General features: G+C 34.6%; 1 protein-coding gene across 1 annotated transcript in view; it reads left to right on the top strand.

The window, feature by feature from the left end:
- Naa15-16 (N-alpha-acetyltransferase 15/16) overlaps positions 1–26,889 on the top strand; it is a 339,442-nt gene that overhangs the window by 8,259 nt on the left and 304,294 nt on the right. The window contains exons 3-8 of the mRNA XM_072530409.1: positions 4,687–4,949; positions 5,303–5,434; positions 5,602–6,126; positions 10,930–11,127; positions 12,875–13,156; positions 15,971–16,184. Coding sequence (XP_072386510.1) covers positions 4,687–4,949; positions 5,303–5,434; positions 5,602–6,126; positions 10,930–11,127; positions 12,875–13,156; positions 15,971–16,184 — 1,614 coding nt within the window. The remainder of the gene's footprint in view (positions 1–4,686; positions 4,950–5,302; positions 5,435–5,601; positions 6,127–10,929; positions 11,128–12,874; positions 13,157–15,970; positions 16,185–26,889) is intronic.

Genomic DNA, 26,889 nt, shown 5'->3' with positions numbered 1-26,889 from the left:
AAAACCAAAATATATTTGAGAGAATAATATACCATAAACTTTTATATATAAAAAAATAAGACTATAAACTGCGATAGAAAACCAGTTTAGTGGAACAAGGTTGTAACATCACTGAAATTTATCATAATGAGTTGGTTACAACCTTTTAAAATTTCGTGTACAAACGTAACGGAATAAGACAAATACGAGTGCTTGTTAAAAAATTATATTTATTTTTCAAGGAGCACCTATACCTATATTTATTTATATAAATCTACATTATTAACAAAGATAAAACAAATGATTTTTAGTTTTCCGTTGAAGGCAAGTTTAAATAATATCCCCTTTAGTCTGGATTATGAATATAAGCACACATATCCACTAAGTTGCTTTTTTTCTTTCTTTACCGGCAAAGAATTCTTATACAACACAGGAAGACTTTCCCTTGGAATGACAACTGGTGGCAAAAACTATTTCTAACTCCTCTTTCTTTTTTAGCCAAGAGATGAGTAGTCCAAGGTAGCAATACATTGTGGCTTTCTCGACATAATAGATTTGTAAGATCATCACTGGTAATTTTGTACCAAACCGCTTCAGTTATTCTAGCCTTGCTTTTCAGTAAAGCTGACTCGACCATACTAAGTCTTTAAAGTCGCTCCTCTCAAGAAAACACACGATAATTGGCTTGAAGGGTCTAGCATTGGCTATAACTTCAATCCAATCTTTTGGATGGTATACTGATGCTGTTTTTTTCTTATGCTCAATAAGGGCGAAATTCCTATCGCAGGGTAAGAAGCTGTGTCCGCTGATGAAAAAATCTTGCTACACAGATGTACAATATCTCATAGTGACCAGGTACTTCTTCTTCTTAAAGTGCCCTCTCCTCAATGGAGGTTGGCTACTACAATTTTAAAATCTTCTCTATCTTCAGCTGTTCTTATTAGCTGTTCAAAATTTAGCCCTGTCCATTGTCGGATGTTTCTGAGCCACGATAGTCTTTTTCTTCCTAGGCCTCTCTTTCCCTCGATTTTTCCTTTCACTATAAGTTGGGCATATTGGTACTTATTATTTCTCAGTATGTGGCCTAGGTATGATGTTTTTCTAACTTTTACTGTGTTAAAAAGTTCTCTTTCCTTGCCTATTCTATGCAGCACTTCTTCGTTTGAGGTATGCGATGTCCATGAAATTTTAAGCATTCTCCGGTAGATCCACATTTCAAAGGCCTCCAATTTATTTACGGTTGATGTTTTTAGAGTCCACGTTTCAACTGCATATAGAAGAGTCGACCAGACGTAGCATTTTGATAAACGTAGTCGAATTTCGAGTTTTATTCGAGAATCACAAAGCAGTTTTTTTATTTTTTCGAAAGATTTTCTGGCCTGTTCTATTCTCGATCTTATTTCTAGATCAGGATTTAGGCTGCTATCGATCCAACATCCCAGGTACTTAAATCTATTGACCTGTTCTAAAATGTGCCCATTTATTGTGCAAGGTTGAGGTACGTTTTGATTTTTTCGGATTGACATCACTTTGGTTTTTTTAATGTTTATTTTTATACCAAATTGCTCACAGGTCGAGTTGGTCTTGTCGATGAGTCGTTGTAGACCTACGTCGGAATCCGCAATTAACACTGTATCATCGGCGTATCTGATACTGTTGATATTTACGCCATTCACCTTGACTCCATCCTTGGAATCCTCCAATGCTTCTTTAAATAGAAACTCGGAGTAAAGATTAAACAGCAGAGGCGACAGAACACATCCTTGTCTAACTCCCCTCCTAATTTCTACTTCTGCGGATGTGGAACCTTCGATCCTAGACCAGGTACTGGTATAATGCAATACTACGCCAGTTATTATTTTGACCTATACATCGGTTTGACCAAACAAAATAATTTTCTGTCTGTTTTTTTCTATGGGCTTAAAGTTAATGGTAATATACTTCAGTAGGCTGGATGTTGTTTCAACTAAACCTCTTTTTGCTACAATTTCATGCCATCGGCACATAAAACACTCGTTGATACCCACATTATGGAGTGCTTGATTATAACATGAATCTTGACGTTGGTAGAATATGTTAGAATGTTTTAGCGTCGGGCAAAACAGTATCTGCTGTAGATCTGTTCATAGAACAATACTATTGGGATTATTTTGAGCTAATTCTATATCCTCATTTAAGGTAACATATGCTTGTTCTGCTTTTGCGTGGTGTAGCTTGCTTTCAATTTAAACTCTCTGCATTTCGGCCTCAGATTTGACACATACAAGCGATGATGTGTCCGATGTAGGTATACCAAATCTCAAGTTGAATTCAGAATTAAATATGTATCAGTGTAGATTTTCACTGCAACGAAAATTGGGAAATTTTGCCTTAAAAAGTAGATACATTTTGTATATGGATAGGTATGGATGCAAAATAAGCTTTTGAGTGTTATTTCTGGATAGTGGCTCACTTCTTTAGGAAAAGATTAAATGTGCTCTCTTACATCTACTTCAATTGTTCTGATGATGACTATATTAGATTTTTCCACCTAAGAGCTGAATGTAAACAACTGTCTGAAATTAGCTTCAGCAACTATATTAAAGGTATGTGTCCTGGCCTAAGAAATGATCAAAAATAATTTTGGAAGTACATCAATGATAATCGATCCAGTCATAACCTACCTAACTTCTTATTTTATACTCCTACATAGCTAATTTATTTATAAACTTCTTCCAAACTGTGTATTCACCAAATAACAACCTTTACGTACCTATCCGTCTATGAAATAGCAACTTAAGTACAAATATTTGTCCTTCTAAGATTACCATGACTGATGTTTTTAATGTCATACATGAGCTGTCCAATAAGCTTAATGCTGACCCAGATAGAGTGCCTAATTTTTTATTAAAAAAGTGTGTTTGTACCCTTGTAATGCCTTTTGTTATATTGTTGAATAGATCTCTGGAAACCTCAATGTTTCCTTCTTCATGCAAAAAATTTATGTTGTTCCTATATTTAAAAATGGTCAGAAGGACAACATTGAAAATTATCGTAGCATTTGTATACAATCTGCAATCCCTAAGGTCTTTGACTGTCTTATAGCAAAGCAACTTTCTTGGTTATGTAAATGCTTAATATCTCAATCACAACATGGTTTTCGTAGCAAAAATTCCACTGCAACAAACTTGGTTTGCTATCAATCTGATATATTATCTCATATGGAAGACTGTAAACTAGTAGATGCAATATACAAAGATTTTTCCAAAGCATTTGATTATGTAGATCACCAAATACTTTTGGGCAAATTAATTAATGTAGGCTTTCATGTCAGGTTTGTTGAATGGATTAAAAACTATACATCTGGGAGAAGTCAAAGAGTCAAGATAGGTTGTCATATGGCTGACAGTATCTCAGTAACATCTGGAGTTCCTCAAGAAGGCCACACTTCTCATCTTCTTTTTAATATCTTCGTTAACGACATCACTTCCTGTTTCCTAAATAGCAAATGTCTAATGTTTGCAGATGACTTGAAATTTTGGAAAGTTATAGATAGCTTACAAGATCAAGCCTTGTTACAAGATGACTTAGACTGACTACAAAATTGGTGAAATCACAACAAACTCCACTTGAATGTAAAAAAATGTTGTTTTATAAGTTTTTCTTGTAAAGTCAATAGAATTGGAAGAAGCTGTACTATTAATATTCAGTTACTGAATTATGTTTCTTCTATTCGAGATTTGGGTGTTATTTTCGATGAGAAGCTTACTGTCTGTGACCACATAAACTCTATTTCAATAAAGGCATCTAAACTTCTTGGTTTCGTTACTAGGAATTGCAAGTATTTCTCCATTGATTCAATAAGATTAGTGCATTATTGCTTAGTTAGAACTATTTTGGAATATTGTTGTTATTTGGTCACCCTATTTTCAGAACAATATTGATACCATAGAAAGAGTCCAGCATACATTGTTAAGATATTATGCTTACCATGCCCACACTACTATTGAAAATCATGATTATTCTCACTCAAGAACCATCGTGATATGTCAGGAGCTATATTTATATATAAGATCATACATAGATTTATTGATTGTCCAAACCTGTTAAGCCAGATTAACTTTAATGTTCGCCATCAAGCTCTACGTTACCACAATGTTTTCAATATTCCTTTCCACAAAACAACCTATGATATTCACAACCCATTGGATAGGTACATGGGGCTATTAAATGTTCCTTGATTTGGATATTTTCAATATAATTTTAACTCCGTTAAAAAGATCTATTGCTTTGTGATATGTATATTAGGATTGTTAAATTTTGTTCTTGTTATATTTTGTTTGTTTTTTCTAATATGTAAGATTTTTAGTTTCATTCTTTAAACTTTTTAATATTGATTTTACATTATAAGTAATTTCAAGTTTTGAATCCTAACTGTGATATTGTATATTGTAATTTAAACTGTTAATAAGGTTATCCAGTCTATTAAATAAATAAATAAAATAAAACAATGATTTTTTGAATATTATAGGTTCTATTACTTTCTCTTTTATTTTTCTATAACAAGAAAGATCCTAACACTGCAATAGCCTACAAATCAGGGTAACATTAAATATCAAATCTATTAAGAGATAATTCCTGTGTTCATGTGGCAAACAACGATTTGTTTAATTGTTACATATCTTTGAATTTTCTTTAAAAAGCTAAATTACCATTTTTTGTTTCCAGAGACCCTTGCGATGAAAGGCTTGACCCTCAACTGCCTAGGTAGAAAAGAGGAAGCTTACGAATATGTCAGAAGAGGTTTAAGAAATGACCTCAAATCTCACGTGTGTTGGCATGTTTATGGACTGCTGCAGAGGTCTGACAAAAAGTACGATGAGGCCATCAAGTGCTATAGAAATGCCCTCAAGTGGGAAAAAGATAATATTCAAATTCTTAGGGATCTGTCTTTGCTGCAAATACAGATGCGGGATCTGGAAGGTTATAGAGTAAGTAATGACTTCATTTTTAATTGTAATACGTCCTACTGCAGATTATACTGCATTCCGCCGAGGAATTTGCGACGCAATTGGATTTATTTAACATAGTTAGAGCCGCTTCTTTGATTTTTTAAATCAAAGAAACGGCTTCTTTGATTTTTTTTCCTTGTTTATGGTCAAATTGGCTACCAACTGCTCCCCATTCACCATATTCTCCGGATTTGGCCCCGTGTGGCTTCTTTTTGATTCCAAACTTGAAAAAATCAGTTGCCGAAAAGTTTTTTTTTTAGGCTAAGTACTTATCGGGCCGCCCTTGTATAGAGTATTTTTTTCTTTAATTTTAATTATTTGATACATTTTAGGATACCAGATATCAATTACTTATGCTTCGACCAACACAAAGAGCTTCCTGGATTGGTTATGCAATGTCTTTCCATTTATTAGAAGAATATAAGAATGCACTTAATATTTTAGACACATTTTTGGAACAACAGGTAAATATACATTTTTCTTGCAGGTTTTTTCAAACTAACGCTTTAATAATCATTTGATTTTCTTGGATGATTCATAATAGTAATATTATTGTAAAAATTAAAAGTCAAATAGCATACAGTAAGTTTTTTTGAAAATGTTCTACAAATCATTATTTTTTATGTTTTAGAAAGCTAACAATTTTGACTATGAACATAGCGAACTTCTCTTATACCAAAACCTCGTCATCCAAGAATCCGGTGATTTGAAAGAAGCCCTCAAACACCTTGAAGCCTCACAAAACCAAATAGTCGACAAATTAACCTTAAAGGAAAATCTGGGCGAACTGTGCCTATTATTAAAACAATTTGATAAAGCGACAACCTGCTACGAAGAGCTCATCCAAAGAAATCCCGAAAACACAAATTATTACAATAAATTAATAGACGCTAAACAATTGTCCAATCCTCAAGATATCGTAGATTTTTATACTAAATATTTGGAAAAGTTTCCTCGAGCAATGCCGCCTAGAAGACTGCCTTTGAATTATGCCACAGGAGAACAGTTCAAAACTCTAGTAGACAAGTATATGAGGAAGGCTCTGTCTAAGGGAGTTCCTCCTCTCTTCGTGGACCTGAGAAGCCTGTATTCAGACAAACATAAAGTAGAAATTATTCAAAATTTGTTATTACAATATGTGGAAGCATTAAAAACTGTAAGTATATCTTCATTGTTTCGAAACTATCTTACCGATTTTTCTATCAGATGTCGCTATTGCGTCCATAACGAAGCTATTTTATTGTTGCTTCCTAATAAGACAGAGAAGATTATTTTTCACGTTAAGAATGGCTATGAATAACTGTTCTGATGAGCCTTATTAAGTCGAAATACGTATCAACAGATACATAGACGCTTTGAACGTGAAATCAAATCTTTTCTGTCTTTTTCATTTCATTATATCTTCATTATTGCAGAATGATTTATTTTGTTTGTAATATCTTTGACGTTTTTTTTTGGGAACATTTGTTTACTTTTTTTACCAACATTTTTTAGGGTTACCAATCGTACGCTAAAAGTTTCGCACAAATAATAGAAGGAAATCATATTTTTGAGAACAATCAGATTTATTGTTTTTAAAGTATTCTCCTTCAAGATCAATACACCTCGTTGAAGCGTTTATGCCAGTCCGAAATAGGTATCTCAGAAATGAGACTTTTGTATGTTTCAACCGCATCATCTGTCGTTCTAAAACGTTTACCGCATAGTTTGCTTTTGATTCTCAGGACCACAAAAAAAAATCACACGGTGACAAGTCAGGACTGTATGCAGGATGGCTCATTAAATCGATGTTTTTGAAACAAATGGTTGTATATCACTCATTATTAATGGTTCTACCATTCTCTACCGAAATCGTGGCAACATTTCCTTTTTTTTACGATGTTCCATAATAAATTTGAGGTGCCCCTATTAAATTTTAATCTGGGACGGGACCAATCTACACGTGCCTTCTTATGGGAAGCAGACAAATTATGAGAAATCCACAATTGCACATCTTTCTCATTGCAAAATGGTCATGTAAAATAGTTTGTATTTAACTTAATAATATGTCGATCTCTTCAATCGTGCCGCGCACAGCACTGTTTTCCCGAACCGCTGTGCGCAGACGGCCTTAACGAAATTCGTGACGCTTTGCGCTGGTGCGTCCACGCTTGAATTATTAAAATCATCTGTGAACAGTTAATAGATCTGGTATTTATCACGAAAACTAAGACGATTAGCTCATTTCCGTCCATCTTTAGGTCAAAATTTACGAAAATCATATTTATGAAGTCGAGTTACTTCCGGTAGATGGCTCTGTGCAAAACTTTTAGTGTACGCTAAGTACATCAGCTTTATGTAGAAACTTTTCATAGCCTTATGTAAGGGAATATTCGAATACGCGAATCCCCGAAAATTAGATAATATAATTATACTGTCTATTCTTAGTCGGAGTGTTGATTGACCATTAACTGATTGAAGCTGCATTGATACCTTCTGTATTTTCTAGTCTTCCAGCTCTTGCTGCTGTCATTTTTTTTGTCGTATGTTTCTCCATCTGATAATATTTGAGGTGTTGATCGGCTGACATATTGTTTTGCCTTGTCTTGTTCTTCTTTCTATGAATTCTAAGACCCTTCATAGACTAGCTGACTGATGACACAACTAGGTTGATTCGCCAGTGACTCACTATATCTTGGAGTATTTAAGTAAATGAAACTTGAACTCCGGTAACTGGTGGCGTCACCGTCGATCATCGTCGATGTTCTGGTAGGCCTTATTTTATTTATAGTCTATTAGACATAGTTACCCGTTACCTTTTTTGGTTTGCTAACACGTGGGTAATTTTGTTTTAAATGTCATTACGTAAAAAGATAACAGCGAGGAGGTAGGTTGAAGATTAGTAGTTGAAAGAAGTGTCTGAAGAAAAAAGAGAACGCTAAGATACAAAAAAAATGATAGAAGCAGTTGAAAAATTCATCAAAACTGAGTCATAACAAAACTAATCCTCCTCATCTTGTCTTTATACTTGCTATACTGCTATCATATCTAATACAAAAGCGAATATAGCCTGAAAAGTAGAGGACTACAAACACAGAATACAGTTGCTGTAGAACTACATCTTATTAGCATTCAAGAGTAGAAAGAATATTATCATAAGCTCCTACCAGAAGATCGAATCGAATTTTAGGAAGACACCTCAGAATAAATCTACGAAGGAAATGTTCAACAAGAACCAATAATAACTGAAGTCGAGATATGAAAATACTTAAAATATTTTGCGGAATTGCAACAATTACTTGTCAGCAAGACCTACAGTATTGCTTAGTAGTGAATCAAATATTCACCCTAGCTTATTTCTTTTGTAGTTGAGTTAGAATATATTCTGTTCTTATCTTTTCTTTCATTCTCCTTTTTTTTTTCATTATGGCAATTCTACCAATCCCCACATAAAACTGCGAAGACATCTTTGGTTTCTGAATACAAGTTGCAAACAATAATGAGTTGGATACATCGGAAGACATGATCATGTGTGACACCCGTCTAATACTTTTTTTAAACGTGTGGTCCTTGTTTCCTTTCTCTCTTTTCTGATTCTGGTTCTTTCTCTTTAAAAGAGAAAGAACCAGAAAGAGCTTTAAAAGAGCTAAATAATAATAAAGCTCCAGGACACGACGGTATAATTGCCGAGCTCTTGAAAACAAGCAAGACATTAACAATCCCTGTACTAACAGAGCTATTTAATAGATGTCTTCATAATAGCAAGATCCCTAAAGACTGGAACGAGAGTCTAGTAATACTCTTACACAAAAAAGGGGACAAATGTGATCTACAGGATTATAGACCTATATCGTTGCTCAGTCAAGTATACAAACTATTTATGAGAATTATTAACAACCGGTTAACCTACAAAATGGACAATTACCAACCGGATGAACAGGCTGACTTCCGCAAAGGATATAGTACATCAGACCATCTGCTGATAATGAGAACATTGATAGAGAAGGCAAATGAATACCAACTACCCGTATTTCTTGCCTTCGTCGACTATGAAAAGACGTTTGATAGTATCGAGATGTGGGCCATAGAACAAGCTATTAATAATTGTAGAATAGATTCGAGATATAGGCAACTAATACATAATATATATATGAAAATGCAACTATGATAGTACAACTAGACGAAAATACAAATCCCATCCCCATTAAGAGAGGAGTGAGACAAGGAGACGTAATATCGCCAAAGCTTTTCAACCTAGCCCTAGAAGACGTCTTCAAAACTACAAATTGGTCAACCTATGGCATTAACGTTAATGGCAACAAGTTAAACCACCTCAGATTCGCTGACGACATAGTGATTATAGCGAGCACATTCGAGGAACTGCAAATTCTTCTTCTTCTTCTTCTTCTTCAGCCTTCATTCATCCATTGTTGGACATAGGCCTCCTCCAATTGTTTCCACGCTTCCCTATCTTTTGCAATTCTCATCCATTGCTTTCCAGCTACAGCTGTTATATCGTCTATCCATCTCTTTTTGGGTCTTCCCACGCTTCTTTTTGTTTCTCGAGGTCTCCAGAATGTCACTTTATGAGACCATCTGTTGGTGTCTTGTCTTGCTACATGTGCTACCCATTGCCATCTCAATGTCGCTATTTTTTCCATGAACTGCAAATTATGATGGGGGAACTAGCAGCCAGCTCCCAATACGTCGGCCTAAAAATGAATATGAAAAAAACAAAAATCATGAGAAACACAGATGACCCCAGACATATAACTATAAATGGCAGTGAGATAGAACAAATCCAGGAATATATCTACCTAGACCAAATCCTGAGACTTGACAAAGAGAAACAAAGTGCGGAAATTACTAGAAGAGCAAGACTAGCATGGGCAGGATTTGGAAAACTTAGTTGGATACTTAAGAACTGCAAAATACCCCAATACTTGAGGAGCAAAGTGTTCAACCAATGCATCCTTCCTATCATGACATATGGATGTCAAACCTGGACCCTAACCAAGGCAAACATGAATAAACTAGCCACAACAGAAAGAACAATGGAAAGGGCAATGTTAGGTATACGACTGTCAGATAAAAAGAGGAACGACTGGGTAAGATCCAAAACAAAAGTCGAGGACATAGCAACAAAAATTGCCAAACTTAAATGGAGCTTCGCGGGCCACACTGCTAGACAAAAAGACCAACATTGGAATACTACAATACAACATTGGAGACCTTACGAAAGTAAACGACCAAGAGGAAGACCACCGATGAGATGGGTTGATAACATTAAAAGAATAGCCGGAACAAATTGGAAATATGTTGCTCAGGATAGAGACTGATGGAAAGAGTTGGGAGAGGCCTATGTCCAAACATGGACGACAGAAGGCTGAGAAGAAGAAGAGAACACTCGTAGGTCGTGTTCCACATGGTTAAAGCGTGTTCTGAGCCTCCCATCTGAGCTTCTCACTCCATCCGGTCTTTGGTTATAATAATCTGTATAAGTATACATGTTTAATTAACTTTTATCATACTTTTTATTATCAGCAAATTATCATTGTATTTCTTAATTTTGTTTCATTATTATTCTTGTGTCCATATTCTCCTAATATCGATGTAATCATAATCTTTGTGTTAGGGTCTTAATCATTTGTACTTTGATCAAATGAAAGGCCTTGCCCAAGTACTTTCGCTTCCTAGAGCATCTTCAGCAGCATTTCGTCAATTTTGGCCTATCCAACAATCTGTTGAGAATGTCGTAAACATAAAGTACATTACACTACATTACACCATCATCAGGAGAGAGAATGTTGATAATTCTCTCTCCTGATGCCAACCATAATGTTGCTTCGCATTTTTAAACTGTTTGTCCTTGTGTTTTGTAAGATATCCAATTCTTCGTCTATATATTTCAGATTTGGTCTTGCTTTATTAGTACTGAAATGTAATTTATACAATGAATTATATATGTTTGTTTTTTTAGGTGGGCAAATACAGTGAATTAGAAGTTAATAACGGACCCAAAGAACCGGCTAGTGCTCTCTTGTGGGTTTACTACTATTTGGCGCAACATTTTGACTTTTTAAAACAGACTGAAAAGGCATTAAGTTATATCGATGCCGCTATTGAACACACTCCCACCTTAATTGAACTTTTTGTTGTCAAGGGTAGAATATATAAGGTGAGTAAAAAAGCTTCATGTAATCCCAAGGAGTTAATATGTGAACGTATAACAGTAAGGGTCAAATTTAACAAATTTTATTCATATACTAGTATCGGCAATATGTGTATACCGGGTGGTAAATCCTTAAACGGGCCATAGGAAACTCAATGGGAAATTCTAAATTTTTAAATTCCTGCTTCCCTAATCATTTTTCATCAATAGTCATAAGAAACTATTTGTAGAGGACTGAAATCTCTATTAAAAACAAATGTTAAAATTGTTTTACGAATTAAACAAACTCCAAAATTTTGCAAAAATAAAATACATTTCTCAGGCCACCCCTAAAAGTCAGGCCACACGTAGTGCAATAATGTGTATGACGTGTTGCGTTTGATCATATTAATGTAAGATGTTTGAAAATATTTGAATTGTCAATATTTTTATTTTATGATTAAATTATAAACAATAAATTTTTGTTTTTCAAAGTTTCGGCAGAATATCCATGCCTTTTTAAAGAAATATTATTATTATTAACAGAAAATAAAACGATTCAATTAAAAATAGCACAAAAATCAATCCTGTCAGAAGTGGGAAATAATCATCGAGTTAGAATCTATGGAGAAGCTATGAGCATATTAACTTGTGTATTAAAAACGGCGTCAGTAGGTGTGGCTAACGATCATACCAATATGGCGGTGAGATCAGGTCCTGATTCAATAATATTAAAACTACTATACAAATATGACTAGTCATTCAGAAGATTTAATCATAATCTAAAAAAGTGCAATACTTTTTTAATAAACTATGATTTATTTATCCCGCGATAAACACTAAAAACAAGACATATACATAAAGATAAATTAATACAGTGAAATAACAAGTTGTATCTGAAAGAGATAATAATATAAATAATATTTTAAAGGGTAAAATGAATGTACGGTATGAAATAGATGAAATACGTTCGTTTTACAACTTATATATTTGATAATTACAAATTAATTGACACTTAAAAATTAAGTTCAATTAACAAAGATTGAATATCTGGCGAATATCACAATGGAAATACTGTGTAGAAATAAAAATAATTATGTTGCAGTAGTTAATAAGAAATTTTAAGATATTTAGGATGAAGGTATTTGAGTATTCTCAAGAATAGCACGATCTACCTTACTTATAAGATTTTTTATGACTACTATTAATTTATTTTCTGAAGTATGGGCCATTATTTTGTTCACATATTTGTATACTGAGGACCGTTATTCCTGAAAATTTTTTATTAACATTGCTTCTGCTACTGCAACTACATTGAGAACAAGAAACCATTATTATGCACTATCACAATATAATATTACAGTTTTTATAAAAGTATTATAAAACTAAAAATATTCGAAAAACAACAAACGTAAACAATCATATACGATATGTCAAAAGAGTCAAAACAATATGGCCGAAGTGAGGTCGTTTTTAGTCACGTGATGCCCTCTCCATAGATTCTAACTCGATGGGAATAATCAATGTTGACAAGTTCCCAATCGTTTAACCAATCTAACAAAATAACAGAAGGTATACGGGGACGTATACAAGGGTTATACGAAGATTATAAAAGAGTAAAGCCTAAAGGGGAATTGAACAATAATAATTGAACAGGATATTTAGTTGTAAGCAAATTTGAGCGTCAACTATTAGATAATCTTTTGATCATTTTGTGTTAAATCTTGTACACACCAATAATTTGAATACGAATTTGATAATTTATATTTTTTAGCATGCCGGTGATCCTCAAGAGGCCCTCAAGTGGTTAGACGAGGCCCAAGCCTTAGACACAGCCGACCGATACATAAACTCGAAATGCGCGAAATATATGTTACGTGCGAATTACGTGAAAGAAGCCGAAGAAACGTGCGGGAAATTTACGCGGGAAGGCGTTTCGGCGATGGAAAATTTAAATGAAATGCAGTGCATGTGGTTTCAGACCGAGTGTGCGCTGGCGTACCAGAGACTAGGAAAATTCGGAGATGCGTTAAAAAAATGTCATGAAATAGATAGGGTAAGTCCTATAAAATTACTATTTTCTTTGTATATAATTTAGTGGAAATTTAGATAGCATCAGTGTTTATTTAGAACTAAATTAGACATGGTGTGACGATCTTATTTCGACGATAGATTGAGTTAGTTAATAAATGTATTTGCTTTTATTATTAGCGTTTGTTTAAAATCTACAGTGAGTGATCAAATGATTAGATCAGCCATAAAATTTTACTTCTTGTTTAATAATGGTATGTAATTGAGCTATGAAACATATTTTTGTACCTAATTCTGTTTTAGTGTGATTTAGAACCTTATAAAGTTTACAAATATTAAAAAAGGAGCGAGTAATTACATAAAAACACTTAAAATTATGCATTAAGCCTAATACTTGGTAGTGTCACTCTTTGCAGCAATGACTACCTGGCACCTTCTTGGCATATTTTCTATACATTTCTGTCAATTTTGTTGAATTGTTTCACTCCTGTGCCATACTGCTATTAAACGCTTGATCAATTGACGCTTTGTGGTTATCATTTCATTAGAAATTTCTTTCTTCACGAGCTTCCAAAGATTTTCTATTGGATTCAGATCTGACGAATTACCAGGCCACTCGAGCACCTTTATCTGGTTGTCAGCAAATGATTTTGTAACAGTTTTTTCCTTGTAACAAGGCGCCGAGTCATGCATAAACGTAAATCTCTTATTCCGGAACCACTCCTGGACCTGGGAAAACATTTTTGTTTGAAGTACTCTCAAGTACTTGACCTGCCGCATTGTTCCTTCGACAATGTAAAGTCTACCAGTTCCAGTTGACTGCTTATGATAGGCCACACCATGATGCTCAGGGGTTGCTTTACTGTTCTTACAATACAATCCGCTTTGTATTTTTCCCCGGGTCTTTTCCTCACAAATTCATTGATCAACTGTAAACCACATAAAAGAAAAACAATGTTAAGTAATGTTATTTACCTGATTACAATCATCAATGGTCCAATCTTTATGATTTTTAGCCCATTGAAGCCTTTTTTTTCTTTATGCCTGGTGTGAGTAGCAGCTTTTTTGCTGGGCGACAGGTTGGTATGAAATCCCCATATCGTTTATTCGCCGACGAGCTGTGATTGGTGAAATATTGATGCCAGACTCGAGCATCATTCTCGTTAAAATCCTTCGAGGTTGTTTTCTGTTTGTCAGGACAATATCCCGAATTTTTCTTTCATCTTGGGGTGTTGTAATTTTTTTTCGACTACATTTTTGTTTGCGCCATGGGGTTAAACCTAAATTTTCGTTAAGTTTTTTCTTTATACGGTCCACAGTTGCCATTGAAACTTTAGAAATGAATGCTATTTTTCTGTTGAGTGAGTTGAGAGTGATTAGTGTTCAATAATAAAGTTTTTATTTCCGCTGTTTTCCTTGGTGAGATGACTTTGGCTTTTCCCATGATGTTCGTGTACCACTGGGGTAACGAACATGCAATGCATGCTAAATTCACAAAAATAGTAGTCGATTGTCAGAATATCAATAGAGAGCAAAGATAACTATTTATTATAACTCTAAACGCCAAGAATATAAAATAATATGCACACGAGTTGCAAGCTAGGCTGATAGCACTGACCAACAATAGTATCTGAGTCAAGTATTTCCACGCCCAGACTGTGTTGGCACTGTTTCTAGACTATTTATTGTATTATATTACTTTTATAGTATAATACTTTTATAAAGTGTTATAAGATAATCAAATGGAAACAAACGCATTAATATATTATGCAGCTCAATTATATACCCTTTTGTAAAATAAAATTGAATTTTACTAGGTGGCTCTAATAATTTGATCACCACTGTATAACAGGTTGGTGAACTTCAGACAAAAAATAGTATTCTGGTAAGCAATCACGAGGAAAACAGTCCAAAATATTCATTTATTTCTGAAAATACATTTGTTTTTTCGAATGATCTTATATACGATTTAAGACAACAACTGGGTAAGATCACATTGTTGCTGTAATCCCTTCGTAGCGGCCTCAAGGCAGCAAAACGTTTTCTCACTGAAAGATTCTGTTTTAGCCATGATGCCATGATTTTCAGCCTGCTTTGGGACTTGCTTAAACAGGTACTTCAACGTTTTGCTCTCTCGCTGGACCTTTTTCGGTCTATGCTGAGCTTCATCGCGGTTCCTGGCTACTTTTCAGTTTCTTTTTATCAGAATTATGGCTTGTAAAGAAACTCACAAAAGCACAAACTTAAAATGAATTAGCGAAAATATACAAAAAACTTGTGTTAAACCTCAAAAACTATAAGGCGCTTAGGTGATGCAGGACTTAACACCACTGTATATCGCTTTTGTGATTTCTTTACTCATTCATCTATATTCTGCTGTTCTGTTCGATTCTTCTTCAGTTTTCAATTATCTTCTGTGTTGACGTATTTTATCAAATGTTTTGTTACAAAATTCTACGTCGTCATTTACAGCACCTAGTATTTAATTACTTATTTTCTCCAGTTTCTCTTTAGGGTTTTAAAGATGTTCTCCACATATTCTGTGGATTTAGAAGGGTTTTTTGGGATATCTACGTTTTTAGTTTCCTCTCTATTACTGTTTGTATCTTTCTGTTTTGACATTTAATACTACTTCTCTCGCAGCTCGATGGTCAGTACCATTCTGAAAACTTAATTATTAAATCGGTCTCTTGAAGTCATTTATGCACGATTAGCTTTTGTACCTATTTTTAAAACTAAATTATAATATTTGCCCATTTTCCATTTGATTTGTTATTACACTATCTTATTAAATTATTTGTCTACTTATTGTGTTGCTCATATATACAATTTGTTTTAGCATTTTTCCGAAATCATAGAAGATCAATTCGACTTCCATACATATTGTATGCGAAAAATGACGCTAAGATCTTACGTAGGTCTGTTACGGTTGGAAGACGTGCTTCGGGGTCATCCGTTTTATTTTAAAGCAGCCAAATGTGCCATTGAAGTGTACCTTCATCTGTTCGATGAGCCGCTCAAAGACGAGAGTGCGGAACAGGAATTAAATACAGGTAAGTCTTGTCCTGCAAGTTTAAATATCGATACTATTCAGAGTGTTTTATCCTGGATTTATAATTTTTTACAAAATTGTAGAACTTTTAAAGATCATAAAAAATTGGAGATGTGACTATTAATATCGCTAGGTTTCAATGATGAACGGTATGTGAGGGGGCCTTGTAACTGGCTCCCTACATAAGAGGGTTGGAAATCTTTTGATTCCAAACCTTACTTCAAAGGACTTGTGAGTGGATGTATCTCCATAGGTTTGGTTCTTCAGTGACCGTTGAAGGATAAGGATTGTTAATGTGAGCAAATATAGCTCCAGAGAAGTAAAATAACTTTTAGTTTATCGACTTATAATTAACTATTTTTAGAGTAGAGAAGCCTCAACACGGCCGTAGCTGACTATACAATATCAAATAATTCTTTCTTTATAACACGCGAAAGAGAAAACCGTATTTATGAGAAAAATGCCCGATTTCGGCGTAGAGAAATATTTTATACGTGAATTAAGAGTGTTTTAAAATGCACATGCCTCAACGGCGATGCGTGAGAATGAACTAATAAAATACTACTTGATGCGTAAAAGGGAAGATTACCCCTCTTGTATTTAGGTGTGAAAACTATTTAAGAGGCTGTGGCGCCAATGAGTCGGGTATCCCGAGCAAACTTGATATTAGTGAATATTTTACTTATTCTACACTAAGAAAAGTGTAAAGAACTATATTTTTATTTTATATTTTAAAATGATATGTTCATTTCTGGAACAGTATGGTTTATGTCAATATCAAATTATTCACAAATTAATGACATATTTCTTGGTCAGAGCCTATGAGCCTGGTATATCGTTACAAAACATTATTCTGAAAGCCTACAGTTTTGAACAATTTATCGGATCGACAGTTTCAATTGGAAGTTTTCATTTTAGTGTATTTAACCCTCGAACGTCAAATTTTTATTATTTATTTAAAATTGAGAGTTTTACTAATATGATCACAAAATCTGTTTTAGATTTAATTTCAATGCAGGGCATCTGCCATCTCCTTATACGTATTTCAACCTTATTAAGTATCATCAGAGCTTCACAATTTTTTTAGTTTTTTGTGTAGTCAATATGTTTCAAAGTGGTTTTGGATGCAATATTTCAAAGCAAAAAAGATTTCCACAACTTTCTCATCAAGACATATTTAAATTCTGATCCAAAGCATCTTCCTGAGATATTTGTACAAAACTCTACAGTTCCACTTACTACAATCAACTCTTCTATTTTATACAGATTCCAATTGAGCTACAGGTATCATTGAAAGCATAATTTGCAGAATACTTGCAAAGTACTTGTATAGTTTTATCCTAAACTGTGAATATCGTGAGTCCATTGTTTAAGAATGATAAAATTTGGACCACGGTTTAAAGTCAGGCATGCATCCAAAATCTGTTTGAATAAGTTTTACTACTTATTATGTCATTTGATGTGCTGAAAACGAAAATAATATCAGAAAATGTCTGGGACATCAGGATTATTATGTATCAGTAACTGCTGCACTAAAGACTTCTGAGGATGAGCGGTCAAACCATCTCAGGTTTTTCAGCCGCCAGCGCTGATGTCTTCTAACCGATCTTTTGCCCTGCCCAATATCGTTTGGAGTATTTCGTATATTTTAACTCTTAATACATGACCCAAGTATTGTATTTTCCTTTTTTTGATTATGGTTAGTAATTCTTTTTGTTGTTTACTCATGTGTCGAAGTACCTCACCGTTGCAAACTTTTTGTACCCATGGAATTCTCAGCATCCGTCTATATAGAATATCTTATTCTATACCTATACAAACTGCAAATTGCATCACAGATGCGGAGAAACTATCAAGTCTTTTCCGTGTTACATACGGTGCGCGAACTGACTGCGCATAACGCCAAATGTGAATTGATATTTGACATAAGGTAGACTATATTTGTTTGCCTACTCAGTTTTGCACAATGTATTCTAGTTTGTGTAATGTCATTTACCAAGTTGGTATTATTATCATTTTGTGTAGGTACATAATAATTTCTTAAAGTAACCTCGCGAAAGCGCAGAAATTGTGTTCAAACAACAACTCAACATTATGTCAAAGTTTATAAGGGCTCCGCATAAAGTTTGCAAAGGATCTGTGGAGGACGTTAGAATCTGGTTTAACGACAAAAAGAAAAGTTGCCGCTTTGGGGTCCTTGTGATATGGCGAGAACAAAGGAACCATAGTAACGACTACTACTTTTGCTCATCTGATGGCAAAGGATTTAACTCAAAATCGAAGCATTCCATTTCATACCCCAATTCCCTCAACTATTCGTCCTCTTCCTTATGATGCAGAAATACCTGTGCCAAAGCATCCTGCTAAATTTGAAGAAAAACCAGAGTTAGATGAAGATGAAGTACAACCTCAGGATAATCAGGACTCACGCTTTGACATTAAAGATGACACTAGACGAAAATTGTTTTCCCGTGAACAGATAAAAGATTTTAGAGTTCCGGATCTTCCCAAAGATGGTGCTGGAGTTGCTTGGATCCCGAATTAAGAGTAAAAATTGATTACTCCCGTGTCGTTTTCTTGGTTCAGATATCGTGAAAGGAATTTTTTGCCTTACTTCATCAAAGAAGGAAATCTAGTTTATTTTAGTGACATTAAAGGTTTTATTTATTGATACGCACAATATACCGTTAAGACCTAGGCCATTTTTATAAAATGCAATAAGATTAACTAATTAAAATGATTTTAAACAAAACTCAAACTTAAGTATATACAAAAATTTTAACTACTCTAAAGGACCTGATAAATAATACAGGGTGACAATTGGCAATCTGACGATTTTGAATTAAATGGTACACAAGGAATTTGCAAGAAAATACTATTTTATTAACATCAAAATGAAGCTTATATTATGCCATTTAGAATCTAATTAAGTATGAAACATAATGTCATCAAGATGGTAACCATCACGTTGGATGCAGTTTTCGATCCTCTTTATGAAATCCTACATAACACGCTCTAACATCGCTCGATCAATAGTCAGGATTTCCTGGCGAATTGAGTTCTTCAACTCCATCAAATTACGAGGCTTGCTAGCATATACACGACTCTTTAAATACCCCAATGGCTAATTGGCTTAGTTCCAGTGCCATAAAACAAAACACACACACACACAAATACCCCAATAGAAAAAAAAAAAAAAATCACAAATTGACAGGTCTGGAGACCTTGGAGGCCACGACAAATCTCCGAAACGTGAAATGAGTTGTCCTGGGAACAGGTTGCGGAGAATATTCATTGAAACATGGGCAGTATGTGCCGTGGCACCATCTTGCTGAAACCACACATTCCTTGGGTTTATACCTTTTCTGCGTAGTTTTGGAACCAAAAAATTTTGGATCATGTCAACGTAGCGAATAATACAGCTCAATAATACCAGTCGGACCAATGGCACACCACACTGTAACTTTTTGATAATGTAAACGACGCTCATGGAGATTTCGTGGGTTTTCAGAAGCTCAGTACCTATAATTCTATTTATTAACGGTTCCGTCTTGATGGAAATGAGTTTCGTCGCTCATTAGATGCTGACCTAAGTTATTCTTCAAAAGAACTTGCATTCTCGTAGCGAAATCCTCACGTTGTTCAACATCTCTTTCCATTAATTTCTGGACAATCTGCAATTTGTAGGGGTGAAATTTTAGGTCCTTATGCAACATTTTTCTAAACGATTCCCGATTAATGTTTATCTTAATTGCATGTTTTCGGGCGGACCGTGTAGGGCTTCTGACGATGGCATCTCTCACTTGCTGTATGTTTACAGAAGTTCTTACTGTTCTATTCGGACCTTGTTGCTTTTTTTTCATGACACTGCCTGTTGTTCTAAAATTCTTTATCCGTTTTAAGATTTTGTTGCGAGATGGAACCGTTCTACGCCTACCAATATTAAAGAGAGTGCGAAAAGCCGCTGCGTAGTGATCAGTGATTCTTGATTTCGGATAAACGCATCGTATGCAAACGTGCGATGTTCTATCGCCCACTGCTTCATGTTTACTGAAATGGCACACTACTAAAGAAGTTATAACGCCGCGCTTGTCCTACTCTCATCCAATCAAGCTTCGTACTATTCGTTCTAAAAACGGGTCCCGATTGTCACCCAGTATTTCTCTATTCACTTCTGTTTTTTGCTTTACTTTTCCAGTCCCTCACCTTCACGTTTAAGTTATATTACCCAATCTTGCACACTCAATTCAAACTCGTCACCTTCTGCTTCTGATTCACATTCAGTATCTGTCTCTACTTGCATTTCATCATTAGGATCATATTCAGACTCTGACGGTGGTAGCATAATATCACTGCCCCCCGAACTTGAAGATTCCCTCAAATCCTTAAGTTTTTGTTTAGTAATTTTTTTGAGTGCTCTTACTTTGGCCTTTTGCTCTTTTTCTAATTTTTTTCTTCTTTAGCTCTAACTTCAGCTTCAAGCGCAAGTTTTTCTGGTGTAGCTGTGAGAATTTTCGTAGTTGCTCGCTTTCTACCCTTTTTTGAAGTCCTGGGCCTGGTTTAGGATGAGGTCTGATCATTTCTGGGCTACTAAGAGTGGCAGAAGTGAAAGGCTGGTTATTGTGCTCCATTGATGTTTGTTGTAGCTGATCATTTTGTGAAGTATCTCCATTTACAGGATGTGATCTAATTATTTGAGGTGTGGTAAAAGTATCAGTAGAAGTAGAAGGCTGGTTTTTGTCCTCTATTAGTGTTCGTCGTAGTTGTTGATTATGTGAAATCGATAAAGTTGAGGAAGATGGTCTAATTATTTTAGGGGTGGTGAAAGTGCCAGTAGAAGTGGAGGGTTCGTTATTGTTATCTATTGCTGGTGTTGCAACATCAAACTGAGATAAAGTGGAATTATTTTCCGGATCTTATGCGACGTGTGTGGTGGTATGGTAAGAAGAATTATTCCGTGTTCTTTGGCATACGTTATGGCTTCGAGTAACGTGGCTATCATGATTGTCCATTGTGATTAAACATTTATTGTTGGTAGTTGCCTTTATATGTTTTTGAAAATGTTCCAAAAATTTGATAAAATTAGAAGCGGTCATCCATGCACTTTCATAAACTACGCCGGTGGTCCCTGGTGGGCTGTTATCAATCATTCGATCTTGCCAAAGTTTTCGAGGGAAAACCATAAAAGGCGGTATATGGTTTCCAATTGTATTGATTGCACAACAAACAGTTCCTGTTGCTCCACGTTCCCCTGACGTAATTTTATCAACGTACTTTTCACCTTTGCATGCAATGATCTTCTTTTGCTTATGGGCAGTGGAAAGTCCAGTTTCGTCCACGCTCCAAATTGCTTTTGGTCCAATTCCATGGTTTTCAAGAACTGTCTTTAAATTTCCGAAAAATTTTGATACATTATTTCTGTTGAAACTAGTTGCTCTAGAAAGACTAGTTGCTTCCGGAGAGCGTAGTGATAAGGTCTTCATCCTCTTCACAAATCAGTATAACCAGTCGTAACTGGATCGCTTATGTTTATTCCACGAAGTAGGTATTTTTTTTATTATTTCTTACGGCAAACTCGTACGCCAGTTCTTTTGCTTGTTTTCTTGTAAGGCCATGGTGTAATTTGCTGGCAACATCTAAATAATTTTTAAACATATTTTCCTCTGCATTTGTAAATATTTGAGCCGTCTTGTCGTTATATAATTATATAACGTTATATAATAACGTCTAAAACAGCTTCTTTTAACCTCTAGCTGTCGACTGGTGTTCTTTTCTTGGCTTCTTCCCTCCTTTTGTAATGATGTGGCTTCTTCTTCTTCTTCTTCTGGTTCCTATCCGTTTCGGATGTTGGAAATCATATTGGCAATCACGACCTTGCTCGCTGCGGCTCGAAACAGCTCCGTTGAGGTTTTCTTAAACCATGTTCTTAAATTCCGCAGCCATGATATTCTCCTTCTACCGGGTCCTCGCTTACCTTTGACTTTACCTTGCAATATAGACTGCAGCTGCACAATGATGTGGCATATCTATAAAATAAAAAACAATCATCCATAAGGAGTTTCTGGGAGACTTGATCCAGGGATCATATCTCCCAGATACGAAGGAATCAAGTCTCCCCCAAGAGGAGCCACTGCAAACTATGCAAAACATAAACTAAACGATTATGGTGTTAAATAAAAATTATACGAAACACTCACCTAAACAAATAGTAAAGAAAATCAACTTGAAATAATTCTGAAAACAGTTCTCGGTAGGGACAAAATAATTGTAATGAACACGTGCTCTTCGTTGTGTATTCTAACGAAAACTAAATTACATGGGATCTACTGCCATACTAAGCTATGTTGCCGGTTTTATAATTCTAGGCTGCTTATTTACTGAAATTTCAAAGAGTCATCAAGTCTCCCATATGACAAGTCTCCCTCTTCTCCCCTATATATACAGCCGAATGTTGAGAATTCCATGGGTACAAAGAGTTACTAATGTTGAGGTACTTCGTCGCATGTGTAAACAAAAAGAATTACTAAGAATAATCAAAGAGAGGAAAATGCAATACTTGGGTCATGTATTGAGAGGCGAAAGATACGAATTACTTCAAGATACTGAAAGGAAAAGTACAGGGCAAAAGATCAGTAGGAAGACGCCAGAACTCCTGGCTGAAAGACCTGAGGAGATGGTTCGACCGCTCATCCGCAGAAATCTTTCGCGCAGCAGTTTCCAAAACTACGATTGCCATTCGGATCGCCAACCTTCGAAAAAGGAGACGGCGCCATGAGAAGAAGAACAAGGTCTTTTTACTTCTGAAATAAATTTTTAAAATAGTAAACATCACTTCACATATTTTTATACATATGCACTACTTCTGTCTTATACAATTTGTCAAAAAACGTGACGGGCTACAGCAAATGGTGTTCGTATTTGAATTCAGCGTATCACAAACCATATAAATAATTTAAAACTATCAAAACACATTTTAAAAAAAATTTTTCAGACCTGTGCAATTGATTAGTTATTTCATGTGATATAGTTCAAGGTGTTCCCAGGATCTGTCATTATTGAGTTTGATAGGCTAAAGGGTAGGGTTAGCAATATCAAAGTTTTAGATATTTGTGGAAAATATATAAATATGTTAATGTCTGGGAGCGGTACAGGATATAATCAAACAAACATTATGCTAAATTTATTTACAATCTGGTTTTATATTTGACTAATTTTTTCATATTAAACAAACAGTTGCTATTAGAACTATAATGTTCCGATAACAAATGTGAATTTTTATTCCAAATAAATTATTCAAAAGCACGCATTTTGCGTACTTTGATATGGTAGATATTTTATGGGACATAAATATAACTAAACCTTCATTTTTATTGCCGAATTTACATATTATTTTTAATATAAAAGAATTTTGGCTAATCTTGAAGATTTCTCTGTTAAATGTATTTAATGAAAAAGTATAATATTTGCAAACTTAAAACTTTGTGAAATATATGAATAGAAGTTTATAAAACAATATCTGTATAATATAGTCAACATATTTTCCTCGATAATTTAAGCAAAAACTAAGGGAGTGAGATGTTACTGTAGTAAACGGTTTGGCGGCGAAAACCAACAAACGCAAATGCAAAATAAATGTCAAGATATGCAGCAAAATCAATAATGTTGCAAATCAAATTGATAAAGCCATACTGATAAGATTGTGAGGTGTGCAATTAAATAGCCGAATTAGTGGTACTACCGCCATATATTGAGCTCACCGCGGAAAATTTGAACTTGTTGATGACCCAACCGGACCCAGAGCTAGATGGTTACGGTTGTAAGCAACGTTGCTCTGTCTCGATTTATCAGTCATTTGTTCAAGTCCTTGCATTTCAAGTCTCAAGTCTGAAATGCAGATTCATCTTGACCTAGAAGTTTTTTCTAAAACTAAGAAATCCGCTACGAAATCTCATGTCATGCGTCATCGTGTGCCTTAGTCTGTAGACTAGTGTGCACTCTGATATGCATCGCCCTATTCCGAAATCTTTCCCATTGGCCAATTGACCTGGAAATCCCTAAAATTGCTATACACTCGTGTATAAATCTGGGCGATTTTCTGACCAAGGAAGTCAATCCTTCTATGACTCTCCTAGAGTCGTCTACACTCTGGGAGCCCTCCTGATAAGGTTCTATAAGGTTCTGCCCCTTTCTACTTCCTTCAAGACTCTGCGGCTGGTTATTCTACAGTCCATCTAATTTACAAACCGTTGCACGTCATCGGCATCATAGCCCGTGACGTCACATATTTTATTATATACGCGTAGAACTAATATTTAAAGATTTCTATTAATGTTAACTTAAAGAAATAGACAACAATATGTTTCATTTAATTTGTATAAATGCATTATAAAGCGTTTTTATGAAGAACATTTGTTCGGAACACACTGTAACTGTAATCGAACGAAGGTGATATTTTGGCATAAATTGGTAACACTTATTTGGCAGTTGCGTTGTTGACACTTTTTGTACTTTATTATTTTGAATTTTAAAGTGAGTCCCTCTTGTTTTAATATTTTCAGCTATTTAATAAAATATGTTCTTTTTAGAACAAAATCAGTGTTTTATTTCAAAAATGTCACGTAAGAATTTAAATAGTCGTTATAAAGAGTATAATAATAATTATGTGACCTATTTGATTTAAAATGGATTCAGGATTTTTTTATACTTTGACAACTATGTCAACTTCGATCTCTGACGTAGATAATGACGTGCAACGGTTTGTAAATTAGATAGACTGTACAACTAAAATTGGTATTTTTATTTTATATGTAAGGAAATAGCTAGTCTTTACCAAGGCTAGCTACACCAACACACAGTCCTTACACTCCAAAATGGACTTAGAAGATAGTTCACCTGCGACGGTCGAAGTCCTCTGCAGAGCGTACGAGGCAATAAAGGCGGTTCGAACTCCTTTCTTCGACGAGACGACACGTGATAAAATAAGTGTATTGAAGTTCATGTTTTTTTTGCGCGCATAATTTTTGAGTGGGTTAAAAGTTTAAAGAGGGACGTGAAACGACCTAAGGCGATCCTCAACTTCTAAAGCAGATGACAACATCCAAAAAGTTGGTAAATGTAAAAAGTGTCCGTCAGATTCTGAATGAATTATTTAACATGCAGAAAGTTTGCGCAAAAGTGGTGCCAAAATTTCTCACTAGAGCGATAAGAATTGATAATCATTGGACCACCCACCTTATTCTCTAGACGCAGTGCTTTTTATTTCATAAGCTAATATCGAAGCTTTAGGGGACAATATTTGACAATGTGATTGTTGAATCCGTTAGTATCGGCCTTCCAGTACTGCTTTCAACAATGGGAAATTCGTATGAACGATGTATCGAATCGGCAAGAGCAGTACACTATCTGAGGAGGATAAAATTTATAATGTAATTGATGATCAATAGAATATTTTGTCCGGTTATTTAATAACATCAGTCCGGTTATTTAATAAGGCCTATGTTCATTACGGCTGAGAAATACAAAAGTGAAACACTACAAAACAATAATACGCCCAGTCCTAACATGTGGTTCAGAGACCTTGGAGTTATTAGGCTTAAGTTCAAGGAAAACCTACTTGTACTTTTAGTTGAAAAACAGCCCCAATGTTTGCTGTTAGCCATTCATCGATTATTCGAACATTAACATGAAACACGATATCTACTAAGGACAGAAACAGTATGGAATATGCTTATAAATCGAAAGAAATCAGTCAGTGAATACGTATAGTTCACCAAAATATCTACAAATTATTGGGAAAGATATTTTGAAATTTTTTTTGAAAATCAAACACCAATCAAGAAGGACCAGTTGAAGGATACTGAAAACACAACTACTAATGAATGCCAAATGAATGTTATGCAAAAAAGTCAACCCACACAAGTCTGATTTTGAGATAAATAGCTTCAATATAAGTCTTGTAAACGGTGTTTTTAAACTAATGCCATCAATTGTATCGCTCAAAGTGAAAAAAAAAAAACAATATGTGAAGAAAAAGAAGCCGATGACATTTATTTATTTAACACAGCTTCTCGAATACAGAGTATTTTAATATTCTAAAGAAACTAGTGAATAAAGAAACGAAAGAACAAAACATTTTATATAACAATATTCTATTTTAGTTTAAATCTTGAGGGTATAACTCTGTACAAAAAATTTTAACCGTCGCTTCCAAGTTGTTACATGCAAAAATAAATCTTTCAAGAGAATCGGCATTGAAACTTCAACTATTCACTAACCATAACATATAAATGACTAGAAACTTGACAATTTACAGATTATTATTAAAATGGTATCTAGTTCATGAATATTAAATTTATTGTTATAAAACACTGAATTGAAATTAAAAGATGATAAACCATTTGAAGAGGTCATTTTTATGTAAATGTCAAAACGAAACTATCAATATAATTCCGCGAGGGCGTCAATAGGCAATAAACTATTCGTATGTAGAGAGGTAGCCTTGTTTAAGAATCCTTAAGTTAATTTAATGTGTAAATGATTGAATCTCAGCCATATTGAGACAGTTTTACATACATACATAATCATTAGGGTGTCCCGAAAAATCGCTTTTTGTTTTTGTTTAATACAAGACCTCTTGAAATTGGGGTAATTGCACGTAAATTATCACAATAATTTAATAAAAATTATAACAATATATCTTTAGGGTT

Source organism: Diabrotica undecimpunctata, chromosome 4, assembly GCF_040954645.1.
Source record: "Diabrotica undecimpunctata isolate CICGRU chromosome 4, icDiaUnde3, whole genome shotgun sequence".
Taxonomy (NCBI): domain Eukaryota; kingdom Metazoa; phylum Arthropoda; class Insecta; order Coleoptera; family Chrysomelidae; genus Diabrotica; species Diabrotica undecimpunctata.
This window is presented reverse-complemented; position numbering and strand designations above follow the sequence as displayed.